The 13018-nt window shown below is 46.5% G+C and overlaps 1 protein-coding gene across 9 annotated transcripts in view; it reads left to right on the forward strand.

Moving 5' to 3' along the window:
- Positions 1–13018, forward strand: part of FBXO16 (F-box protein 16) — a 39189-nt gene that overhangs the window by 21074 nt on the left and 5097 nt on the right. For 5 of the 9 annotated variants that reach the window (XM_053939426.1, XM_053939417.1, XM_053939418.1 and 2 more), the window contains 5 exons: positions 486–692; positions 1591–1755; positions 3631–3836; positions 9654–9747; positions 11686–11803. In XM_053939426.1, the coding sequence (XP_053795401.1) occupies positions 486–692; positions 1591–1755; positions 3631–3836; positions 9654–9747; positions 11686–11803 (790 nt within the window). Of the gene's footprint in view, positions 1–485; positions 693–1590; positions 1756–3630; positions 3837–9653; positions 9806–11685; positions 11804–13018 lie in introns of those variants that run through there. The other 4 variants (XM_053939423.1, XM_053939424.1, XM_053939420.1 and 1 more) reach the window with 3 other exon arrangements.

Genomic DNA, 13018 nt, shown 5'->3' on the forward strand with positions numbered 1-13018 from the left:
TCATCATTGCAGCCTGCAAATGGGTTTTTACTCATCCGAGTCTCCTCGTTTCTGTGAGGGAAGCCAGTCCCAGGAGCCTGAGTTAGTCCTGGCCTAGGCTGTCCTGGGTCCTTTGAGAACTATAAAGTATCAGGGGAGAAGGAATCAGCAATGAATTCATCACTGGGGTCTGCTCAGATGAGTTTTCACCCATCTGAGTCTCCGTTCCATGAGAGAAGCCAAGTCTCAGAGCTGATCCCAGAAGAGTTAGTCCTGGCCTAGGCTGTGCTGGATCCTTTGAGGATTAGAAATCATTCTGTGGCTTCAGAGTTTCTTTTCATGTAGCCTCTCCATTTGTTCCCAGCGCTCTGTTCCCTTGGAGTGACTCACCAGAAGCTGCTGCTCCTGTGCTTTCCCTCACCCCATTTTATTTTAAGAAGCTGAATCTCCGGTTTCTCTGCACCTGAAACTCCTATTTTTTTTTTTTTTTAAATTTTTTTTTCCAGTTTGACAAGTGGACAGATGGCCAGAGGAGGAGGATCCTGGTGGACCTGCTGGAACGCTGCTCCCTGTCCCAGCAGAAATTCTGTGCCAAGCAGCTCCAGGCCCGAGTCCCCACCGAGGCCGTCGATTTTACCACGAGGCTCCCTCGAGTCCTGTCCTTGTACATATTTTCCTTCCTGGACCCACGGAGCCTCTGTCGATGTGCACAGGTAAAAAAAAAAAAAAAGCCAGCACCTGCCTGGGGTTCAGAAAGCCAGGACAAAGCAGTTAGAAAAAAAAAAAGGAAAACACTGATTTTTGGTGAAATTTAGGTGAATGCTTAGTGATGCTCATTCCTGGGATCCTAAAATGAGCCAGATTGGCCAAGATTCATGGAATTGATGAGTAATTTTAAATGCTCAGTACTAAAGCATTTTAAAAGTGGCATTTTCAAGGCTGGTTATTCCCAGAAAGGAAGGCTGGTACTTCCTAAAAATCACATTCCTCCAAAACACCTTGCACTGTGAGCAGAGCTCTTAATTCTTTGAGATATTGGCTTGTGCTTTTGTAAAGAACAGCATTTGATCCTGTAAGGAAAACAGATCCTTTAAAATGCCCAAAGGTCAAGCGTTGGATGTGGAGAAGCAGAAAATTACAGATGGGCTTTGGAGCAAAATGATTAAGTCTCCAAAAATCTGTTTGCATCCTGTAAAACGCTGTGAGATGCTGCCCAAAGTGGTTTTGAATTAATAAGTTTGTTTTCAGTGACATTATTACTGTGCTAATGTAATATTCCATGTTATTTAAGAATATACAATAATCTCAGCTTGGCTAAGCCTTGCTTTAGTAACTTTCTCTAGCATTTCATGTGGATGCAACTCAAACTCTCCATGACAATAGGGTAGAAAATTCCTTAGAATCACAGAATATCTTGAGTTGGAAGGGCCCCACATCACGAAGGCCTTCAAAGGTCTAAATGCTTTAACCAAAGGTTTAAATGGAGCATTAACAACGCAGAAGAATTGAAGTCATTTAAGGATTTGTGGGAATTACATCCCCAGCACAGAAATCCAAACCCTCGGACGCTTTAAACCCCAGGGAGGTTTTCAAGTGGCTGGGAATTCACAGGTGAGCTGGCACTGGAAGTACCTGTCGGAGCTGGACCAGCTGTGGATGCTCAAGTGCCTGCGTTTCGGGTGGTTCCTCAACTTCTGCCCCACGCCCTTCGAGCAGGGCGTCTGGAAAAAACACTACATCGAGATGGTGAGGGAGCTGCGCCTCTCCAGGCCCAAGGTAGGCCCCCAGCTGGTGCCTTCAGCCTCAGCTTGCAGATTTTCCACACTCTGCACTGCATTCGGGTGCTGTCGATTCCTTTGACTTCTGTTCTCTGCCTCTGTCAAGGCTGGGGGTAGAAGCGCTCGAGACGGTTTTTCGCGTTCAGGCTCAAATGTTTTATTTTTTCTTACCGATGTTGCGGTCTCACAAGCAGTGAGTTCTGCAGTATTCTGCTATAACGAGCTCAAAAATGGCTAACTATCTTTCCCTACAAGGTCTTTTAAGGCTAAACTATCCAATTAAGAAATGACACCTAAATTATTTTCACTTTTAAGCCAATAACTAATCACTCAAATTCCACTACGTGGACTTTTCTGCCCAATTACAAAACACCAACCAAACCCATGAAGAAGAAGGTGAAGCCACCGCCCTAAAACCTCCATCTTAGCTGCATAGATATTACTATATTCTAAACCCTTAAACTCTAAGTTTCCCACCCTGTGATATTACACACTTCTATTCAAACTCCACACCTGCAATCCCAGTTCTACCATTCAATTTTGGAAGCCTTCTCCACGGCCTCAGGTCAAATAAAGTGTTCTCTTCAGCACAGAAAGTTTAAAATTCTCGGAATCCGGGGCTCCAACAGTTTTTAACTCAATACAGAGTGTTAGCAAGTTCTCCTCACAGTTTAGTCAGACAAAACAATCCTTTTCCAGACCGAGAACCAAGGACACGTCTCAGCTTCAGGCCCCAAAAAGTTTAAACAACATCGAATTGATGGGCGCAAACTGGGAGGATGGGACGTCATTAGCTGAAGCTGTGATTGAATAATTAACCCCCAATATGCAAACGGCCCAAAACTGATACAAGTGTGAAAACTCGTGACCTGTGGGAAATGGATTTGTAGAGAATTCTCAAAGCCTGACAGAAGGCTCAACACATCTGTATGCAAACCTTGAGATAAGAAATGCTGGCTTAGAAATGCCATGGAATAGGACGGGCATTGCTGAGAGAGAAATGGAACTAGAAACAAGTTTCAAAGGATGGCCTTGCAAATGAGACTGGGTGCTTTAGAGAAATAAAACTACAAAAGATGCGTTGTAGTAGGACCCACGAAGGGTAATTTTAGATGATTGGTTTTGAGGTATTTGTAGTATGGTGTGGTACAAGTTGATAGGTTAAGAAACGCTTATAATGTGGTTTTATTAAGGAATAGTTGGGTTCTGATTGTGATGGTGTGAATTATAACATCTGTATTGTCCCCCCCCTTCACATGAGGCTGAAAATGGAATAAAAGTTTTTTAAATGCCTCTCAGTTGCCCCATCTCTGGGTCAGAAAAGGGATTAATCCAACAGTGACCCATCGTCCACCTGGGGTGTAGCCTTGGCCAGGCCCTTGTACTGCTCGAGGTGTATCCTTGGAAGTTCTTTTTAATCAATACCTGCTTTATTTCTCTAACTCTGTCTAGCCTCTGTTCTAGGCAGCCTCTCCAGGCATCACACCTCCTCCACGGGTGTTTGCCCCCACTGGGAAAACGGGGGATCTGGCTCCCAGCCCCTCTGTCTCATGATCTTTTTGGGATCCTCCTGCCCTGAATTCAAAGCTCAGCCCTTTAATTTAAAGCAAAGTCTGGCTTTAAATCAGGCTCTCTGTAGTTGACAGAGAGAGGCTGATGCAGCTCAACAGCAGTGCAGCTCATCTTAGTAGGGATTATAGGGCTTGGGTGGTGGCAAGCACTGCCAAGGTGCCTCTTTCTGTGCACTGACCATAATGGAGCCCGCAGAGACCAATTTTGAGTTCATCCCCAATTATTACAACTCTACATTTAGGCCAGTCTGATTTTCATCATAGGCCAAAGCTCATTTTCTTCTTTCCGCCCCTCCGCTTAGACTCCTTCCAAGGACGAGTTCATCGTTATCGACGTGCAGCCAGTGAAAAGCAACGTCCCAGAGAGGAAACCTTCTGTGGCAGGACTGGGGACAACCAGGGGGAAAAAAGAGCTCCCTCCTTGGCGTTCATCCGACAGGAACCCCACGGACACCATCCGCTACAACTACCTGGACAACTACGACCCCATCGAGCAGGCCAGGCAGGCGTAAGAGCTTTTCACCTCTTTTCCTTTTTCCCCGTGGCACAAGATTTTCCACGTCCCTCTGCCTGTTCTGGTTGCAAACCCATTTTCCTGCTCTTTTGGCTTTTGTTTGGATCGGTTTTGGCCACTGCTTTGTGTCCTTTCTGCACAACTCGTCGGGGTGGAACTCCTGGGGGATGTTACAGAGCTGGAACGGGAGGAATCAGGCCAGGGGTTTGTTGGAGAGATTTTTCACATCAAGCTGCCAGGCTGAGAGGAATGTGTGGGTTTCGCAGGGGCAGAGGAAGAATGAATTAATTGTGATGAAATGTAATTCTATCTCTCGGAGGATCTCCTGGCTGGGAGGAGGTTGGGATGATTGAATTGCAGGGCAGGTGTAAGAGGATGTCAGAGCATGGAAGTGATGAATGGTATTTGTGTCTGCTCTGCCTGGATCCATCACTTCCTGGGCTCCCAGGATTATCCACATGGAAAAAAAAGAAAGGCATTTCCCTCCCAAAGCAGAGTTTTGCACATGGATCTGTGTTAGAACTGCCCCACGTTTTCCTTTGTCACCTCTGGCATCAGAGGTTTTCCAAATCTTAGATCCAGGGTCAGTTTTCTGTGCATTAACAAGCCCAGGGAGGGTGTGGGAGTGACCTGTGGGAAGAGTTCACCCTTTCCTTGTGTAAATCCCTGGAAACGCCACCTCTGATGCTTCCCGGGGGTCGGCTCAGCCCAGCTGCTGTGGAAAGGGCGACGCTGCCATTAATCCAAGCCTGGCAAAGAGGCGATGGATCCTCTCCACCGTTCCCTGGCTCCTGTGGGAATCCACGGGCTCGCCACGCCGAGCAGGAGATTCCTCCCCGCCGTGCCAACAAAAACCTTGGGAACCGACAGAGCCACGGCGAAAAGCACCCGGGCTGTGTTTAAACAAATATCCAGCCGAGCCAAGATTATCCCAGTGCCCAGGAACAATCAGCCCGGGAATTACCCCAGCCAGGGATTGTTTGGCCAAGCACTCTCGCAGCTCTTTCCCAACGTGATTAACTCTGCCGGACCCACCGCTCCTCCGGGGTGTTCCGCGGAGCTCCCCGAGCAAAAACCTTTTATGAATCACATTTTAATCCGCGTCCCCTGGTCCTTGGATGTTGCACTACTTCAAAGAACTTCCCAGTTTCCACCTCACCCTCTTTCTGTGGGATGTTTCCCAACTCCAACACCACTTTTGTGTCGTGTTCTTTGAGGGTTTTAAGTGAGTATTTTCAGTGAACGCATCCTGCTGCAAACAAAACTAATATTATTTTCCAGCTGTGCTCAGTGGTTTTGTGTAGCAGCCCCCAGAGGTTTCTGTGAGGTCTAGGATTCTCTTGTGCCATTTCTGTGAGGTTTAGGATTTTCCTGTGCCATGAAAAAAGTGGGACAAGCCTTGTTTGAAGAGTTTAAAAGTCGCCTGTCCCAGCGTTGCGCTGTGGAACCAGGTGAAAACAATTCGCCTGAAATAATGGGACAGTAAATAATAAATACACTCCCTGTTTGCCTCTCCCCAGTGAGATCCCAGCCCGTCTCCATTTGTGGGGAATGTTTTAATGACAAGTGTTCCTGCAAATCTGCCATTTATCCTCAATTACAGAGGATTATTGCGAGGAGAGAGAGGAATTCCGTGAGATTTGCCTGTTTATTGAGGATCTGCCTTTAATATCACTTAAGCTGAAGGTAATTGCTGCTGCTCAGGCTCATCTGTGCTGATTATTCAGCAGCACAGGTGCCACGTTTCAGGTGCTGACCCAGCCTCCCCCTCCCACAACGACGTTCCCGTTCCGATGCTTCTTTTCCACAGACACGTTGCTGTGCCTTCCCAAAAATCCTCCCACCGAGGCTCTGTGTTGTGGAGAATGTGTTTTGGGAATGGGAATTCAGCTCTTCAGCTGGATCCCCGGAGCAGGGGGACACCACCTTGAGCGTCCCCGAGGTTTTGGCGGGGGTGGCAGGTCACCGTGTGGTCCCGGTGTCCCTGTGGGATGCCAAGCCTTGGTTTGGAGCCTCCCAGGAATCCACCTCAGTGCAGGCAGACCCTGCCTGACCAGGGCTCAGCTTGGGAGGCAGAACAGAATCCCGAGATAAAAATCTCCCACCCCGCCGGCAATTCCAGGTTCTCCTTCAGATGAGCTGGAGCTCAAGGGCAAAACAACCTCTCCTCATGTAAAATGGATGTCGGGAGGAAGGCAATCGGTGTAAAACGAGACCCTGCAACAACAGAAGCGATTTCCCGGCGTTTGCCAAAGGGAATCTGGGAGGGGAAATGGCTTTTGCTGCAGTCTGGAAAGGAACAGGGGTGGGGGTTTCCTTGAGGACGTGGCAGAACTCGCAGAAACCCAAAGTGTGGTGGGGAGAAAAGGACTGGAGGGAGCTCTTCTAGCCCAGCACCTTGACTGGGAGCCAACAAAGCTTTTTTCCCCACTTGAGTGCCGAGGAAGTTGTGGAGAATTCCTTGTGAATAAAGAGGATCACATCAAAGGAATACCTGACGCCGCCATCAAAGCAACCTGTGAGACGAGTCACTGGCTGCTGCCTTGACTCCAAATTAATCTCCCTAATTCCAGGTTGGATTTTGCAGAATTTAAGAGGTAATCAAACAAAAATAAGTTTTTCCTAACTCTTGGGCCTGGTTAAAATCTCCTCGGAGCCCGACCTCGCTCTGCAGTTGTTTTCTGGTCCAAAGGAGGGGAGGACTCTGCTGCTCATCACGTCAAGGTGAAATATTGACACTTAAATGGCAAAGTTCATGGAATTCTAGAATGGTTTGGGTGGAAAGAGACATTAAAATCTATCTGGTTCCAACCCTGACACCTTCCACTATCCCAGGCTGCTCCAAGCCCTGTCCAACCCAGCCTTGGACAGTTCCAGGGATCCAAGGGCAGCCACAGCTTCTCTGGAATTCCAGCCCAGGGCCTCCCCACCCTCACAGGGAAAGTTTTTTTCCTAATATTTAATCTAAATTTCTTTAAGTTTAAAACTGCTCATGGAAAAGTGACTTCTTGTCATCTGTGATGCTGAAGAGTTTTCGTCTGTTTCTTGGTTGGCCTTCTTGAGTCATCAGCTGCTTTCTCCCTCCCACGGCAGCACCAAACAACACTGCTGAGAATTCCTAGCAGAGAACTCATCCTTGTTTAGCCAAAAAAAAAAGAGAAATATGGGAAGCAGAACGAGTCAATTCCCAATTAGGCAGTGCGGTGGAAATGGAGTCCTCTAAGTGGAAATACAAAACACATTCTGCAGGCTATCAGACCATAATTGGCTCTTTAGCTTTGAAAAACAGATCAATACATTTCCAGACAGCAGCTGGGCAGTGCTCACTGGGGAGAACAACAACCCTGGGGAGTGCCCAAAAAAACGGGGTTCATTTGCAATCTGGATGATCGCTGACACCTGTTTTTTTGTTTGTGCTGGATTTCTTTGCTGGTCGCACAGAAAGGCAGGAGTTTGTACCCTAAAACTGTGCCCAGGAGCTCAGTGAAAACCCCTCTGAAGGAGTGAAGGGGATGGGACAGAGATCCCCCAGAAAGTTCCCTGGGAGGTTTTGGGTTTAGTTGGGACAGTGTGGGAAAAGCTTCCCAGCCACTGAGCAGGGAAATTAAGAACAGCAAGCATCAGACGTGCAGCCAAGGGAGTGGTGAGGTGATAGAGAAGAGATACAGACAGGCTTGGATTACAAATTGCCTGGAAGGGGTTATCAAAATCCCTCAATAGAATTATAGCTGTGACTATCAGTGTTGTAATTTATCACAGCCATGATTTCTGGTAGGTCTGGTTTGTTTTCTGCCTGCTGATTGTCCAAGCAGCTTTTTGTTTATAGACCAAAAAAAAAAAAAAAAAAATCCTCTAGAGATCAGCAAGGAAGGATTTGCCTCTCTGGGCACAAAGAAATATTGCATGGGGGAAGTGAAAGATTTTTATCTGAAGCGAGTTAGGAAATTTTTCTCTGGGGCTCTGCTCTGCCTTCAGAGGCCCGGGAGGGCGTTTCTGTCAGGGCCTGCGTGCACAGTTCTGCTGGAAGGCATCTGCTGTTTGTGCTGCTGGCTGCCAATAAATCAAAAGATTTGCCTCCCACTCGATCATGAATAATGAATCCGATTCCATCGCGTGCTGGAGCCGCGCCAAGGCCGCGGCCTTGTGCCTCAAGACAGGGCCCTGCTCCTTCTCACGGCCAAAACGCCAGGTCCTTCCCCCCTCCCCAGCCTGGGGTAATTTATGGGCCACGGGCTGGCTCTAAAAAACAGTTGCATATTGTCCTGGAGTGTTTACCCGGCGAGAAAATAATTACTTTGGGTAATTGTACTGCCGGCGGCGCAGGCCCCGTTTCTGACAAAGAGGGGCTCGCTCGCGTGAGAAGGACTCGGAGCGGCCCCGTCCTCCCCGCATCCCCTCGCTCCTCTCTCTCCTCTCCCTTTCTGTGCTGCTCCAAAGCCAGCCCAGCTCCCTGTGGCGTGTGGGAATCGAGAATATTCCTTAAGGGAGGAAAATTGGGTGAGAAACAGCAAGTTCAGCACTGGGAGTGAGACCCGCTGTCCTTTTCCCTCGTCCTCACTCCTTGCGTTTTCCTGACCTGGAGCTGGGTTGTGGGGGTGATCTGAAACCACGATTTGGACACCAGAACACAGCAGCAGATACCCAAATTTACCATAATAATTCACACTAATACATCAATAATTTACACTAATAATTTACAATAATATTTTACAGTGATCTTTACAATAATAGCTACAGTCACAAGGCCAGGGCTGCCTTCTGCCCAAAGGTCACATCGTCATTTAGGATGGAAAACTCCTTTAAGATCACCGAGTCCAACCATAAACTGGACACTGCCAGGTCCACCAAAATGGCCAGTTCATTCCCAGCTGGAATATTTTGGATGGAATTATCTCCCTTGGTTGTGGTTTTCTTCAGTTTCCTAGTTGAAATAATGCTGGATTTGACTTCATGGTCCTGGACTGGGATGAGGGAATACTGGACACGTGCTGGTGGTGTGATCCTGGTTTTTTTAGAGGATAAAAGCTGCTTTTAGAGTCCATTTCCGCCCTTTATATCCATGGTTTTGTATTCCTACTGTGCTTTTTTAGCTGCCCAGAGACACTGGGAGAACCACTCAGAGCTTCTGCTTTAAATTCCCAGATTCCATATCACGGAATTTGAATGTGGAATTAATGCCTTCAGATAATGAACCTGCCTGAGTGCTTAGAAATAATAATGCCTCAGAGTCTGGATTTTACTCCTGATATTGGAAAAAAATGTGGCTACTGGCCATATTCCAGTGCAATTCACTTAATTTTCACACTCTGGAATATTCCTGTTCTGCCAGTTAATTGTGTTGAATGTAATAGCAGCTGCATATAATACCAAAAATGCAAATACATGTATAGAATTATTTGGCTACAAAAAACACCGAATAAACCTTGTTGGAGGGGCAGCCCCCAGCCTTTTTTACACTTCAGGTCACACAGACTTCACTGAAAACTCCCAAATCGATTCAGCTCAACTTCTTTTCTGTGAATTTCCCCAAGGAGCTGTAACATCTTAGGCAGACTTAGCTTAAATCACTGAGTCCTCAGCTTGTGTTTGAGTGCCAGAATTTAGACACAACTTTAAAAAAAAAAAAAAAAAATCAAGTTCCCACCTTCCCCTGAGCCCTGGTGGCTGATTGTGGTCTTTGGGCAAGATAAAAAATGTGTTATCTCAAGCCACGTCTTTTCAGGTGGCAACATCCCAAAGGATTTGACTTTTATCACCCCCAGGGCAGCAAGTGCACAGCATTTATTGGAATTATTGTGTTCTGCTCTGCAGGAGGAGGAAGGGAGGAGGGCACACCCCGGACCTGAGCAGGCAGGCGGCCGAGAGGAAGAAGAGAGGAGGTCGTGGATCCACTCAGCTCCGGAAGGTGAAATCCCTGGCAAGTGTCACCAGGGTGTGATTCCAGCACCTGGGCCAGTGTCAGGCACCCCCAGGGATGGTGGAGCTCGGAGTTTTTCCCTCAGGGAAAAACCTGGCAGGAGGGAGGAGGAGTCCCATTGCTGGCTGCTGCTCTGAGGGAATCTCCCTGCATCCCAGACATCGCTGTGGGTGGAAAGGGACAGCACTGTCAGTGCAGAGAGTGACCCTGTTATTTATCCGCTCCTCTACCCCCAAAAATCCCTTTTCAAGCTCTTTACAAAGTGCTGCCACAGTTCTTTCATGACTCTTGCACCTCTTCCCAAAACCTCACAACTTTGGATCGCCGCGGTTCGACGTTCGTTCGTTCTGCACGCCCTGAGCCCGAGCAAAGCATCCCCAAACCTTAACACTGAGAGCTCTTTGTGCTCAGGGCTGCTGAAATAGGACATCCTCCCATGAAAGGAGCCCAGGGAAGTCATTCCAGAAAGCTCCACGGGTTTTGTGGCTCTGGGAACAAAGAGGTGCCTGGAGAAGGCCGTGCTCACCAGCGTGTCGGGGCTCTGGGAGCGGACCTGGCGCTCCCCGAGCACGGAGGGCAGGGAACGCCTGGGAGTTGTGCTAAAAAAGGGTTACAAAAAAAAGAGAGGCATTGTCTCCCAGATGGGGAGGCATCCTCCTGACCCAAATACAGCCTTGCGTGCAAGGAAATGGATTCTGGCACGGTTAGAGCACAGAAAATATCATTATTCAGCCTCTGTCTTAGGGTTTGCACTCTCTGCAGATCAGTGTCCTCACACTGTCGGCTCTTAACTTCTTTTTGCCAGGGTTGGGATTAAATGCTCGAGACGATATTTCATGTTTGGACTCGGAACTTCATTAGTTCTTATCTGTGTCACAGTCTCACAGGCAGTGAGTTCTGCAGCACTCCACTCTAACAAACTCAAAATGGAGCCCTATCTCTCCCTCTACAAGGCCTTTCACGGATAAAAGAATTAAGAATTGGCACCTGAATTATTTTTACTTTTAATCCAATAACCAACCACCCGTGGCCTGCAATGTGGACTTTTTTATCCAATTACACCAAACCACCCAAACCCATGGAGAAGAAGGTGAAGAAGGAGGACCAGCCTCTGCCCTAAAACCTCCACCCTGTTTATATTTATTACTATACTCTAAAACCCCAAACTCTTAAGTTTTCCACCCTATTACACGCTTCTATTCAAACTCCACACACGTAATCCCTGTGCTATAATTTAATTTTGGAAGCTTTCTGCACGGCCTCAGGTCAAATGCAGAGTTCTCTTGGGGGTCAGTGCCTGTCAGCACAGAAAATGTAAAATTCTCAGCATCCAGGGTTCCAACAGCCCACCACAACTTTCCCAATTTCGAGTTGTTTTATTGCCAGGCCAGAAGTGGAAGGATCTCAGCTCAGAGTAAAAAAATAAGTGAATTTGGTTTTCTCTCCCTAGATTTTAGGAAAGTTATGTGATCTTCAAGTTAATTAACCTGCAACTCCAATCAGGAAGCATTTAAGTGACAAAAAATCAGAGAACCACGGAATTGTTGAAGTTCAAAAAGATGTTTAAGATCATCCAGTCCAATCATTCCCTGCCACCACTGATCCATGTCCCCAAGTGTCACTTCCATAGGGATTTTTAATCCCTCCAGGGATGGGGACTCCACTGGAGCCCTGGACAGCTGTGCCAGGGCTGGGCAGCCATAAATGAGCACTAAAACAAATAAAACCGAGGTTAAACCAGGCTGATGCGTAAGAAAAAGTAAAAAAAAAAATATATATAAATATAATTCTCTAGGAATAATCCAAAATTAATTTCCATTTCTTATTAAAGGTAGTATTGGGAAACCTGGTTGAAATGAAAGGCCTTTGAAAAGGCTCCCATTTAATCAAGCCTAAATAAAGAAGCTTAATGTGCAAATCTTTCAGCAAATCCTTAGAAGAAGAATAGCCTGGGATGAAAGAATAAATGCCCAAGGCGAGCAAACACCGAGTCAAATTAAAATGAAGCCCTCAAATAGATCAATGATCCAAGTGCAGAGTGCAGGTGAGAATAAAGAATATTCCAGCCAACAATGAAGATGTAAAAAGGGGTTATTAGATGGAGCTCCCAGCTCAGGAGGCTCAACCAAAATAAGAATAAACACCTAATTAAGGGGACATCCACTGGCTCCACGTTTCCGTGTGGTGAATGACAAAACCTGGGAGGGTTTGGAGTTTGTTACTAATCATGGAAAGCAGAAAATGTGACCAGGCTCGCTCTTCATTTGGAATAAATTAAAGTCAATGGGCCCAATTAGAATAAAGAGTAAATTACAGTGAGTGGAGTTAATTAGGTTTCGAATGAAGGGCCACTTTCTGCACGTGGAACCCCCATGTGTGTGCAGGGAATTCCTGCCCCCTCTTTATGCAGGGAAAGGCTTTAAGGACACTCCAAGGGTGCCACTCTGACCTGGAGCTGTGATTCATGAGCCCAGAGCCCTTCCCAGCAAATTCCCAGATATTTTATGGGGAAGGAAAAACTGGGTGGATCAATGTCAGCAACGCGGGGCTTCGCCTGCTCCAGACACTGCCCCAGCCTCGCAGCTGCTCCCCAATTATTTTTAGCCTTCTAAAAATTATTTTTAGTCCTTAAATAACTTCTTTTGGACAGGATCAGTCGTCCCTGCCTCCCTGCCTGTGTCCTAAGGTAATGAGATTGTAGGATTTGAAGGCAGGAGTGCATTTTTTCCACGGTATTTTGATGGGGGATTGATGTTCTGAGTCAAAATTCCATTTCCAGGAGGTGGGAATAAATGGTGGAAATGGGAATAAATGGGAAAATGACAGGAAAATCCAGGATTCCCAGCACACGGTCCTGTGCAATGTGTACATTTATGTTTTAGAAACCTTACTTTGAATTTTCTTTATTCAACACAATAATGTTTGTTCTCTATCCTTACCAATAATTTGTATCAGTCAAAAAAACCCCCCAAAACTCCAAGCTTTTATCTTCCAGAATCTGCTTTTTTTTTTTTTTTTTTTAATTTTTGGATTTTTCTCAAGGAATAAACTGGGTTAAGATTTTTTTTTCCTTAATTTTAATACTAAATAAAAGTTAAACTTCATCCTTTAAACTTCTGAGTCTTTGAACACTGAGCAAGACTGGGGACATGCACAGGGGAGAATTTGGGCATTAACATATTAATTGGTGTGGAGAATTAATTAATATGGGTTTAGCTTTACTGGCACCAATTTCTAATTGGGTCCTTCTGTCCTTAAG

The sequence above is a fragment of the Vidua chalybeata genome, chromosome 3 (genome assembly GCF_026979565.1).
Source record: "Vidua chalybeata isolate OUT-0048 chromosome 3, bVidCha1 merged haplotype, whole genome shotgun sequence".
NCBI lineage: Eukaryota > Metazoa > Chordata > Aves > Passeriformes > Viduidae > Vidua > Vidua chalybeata.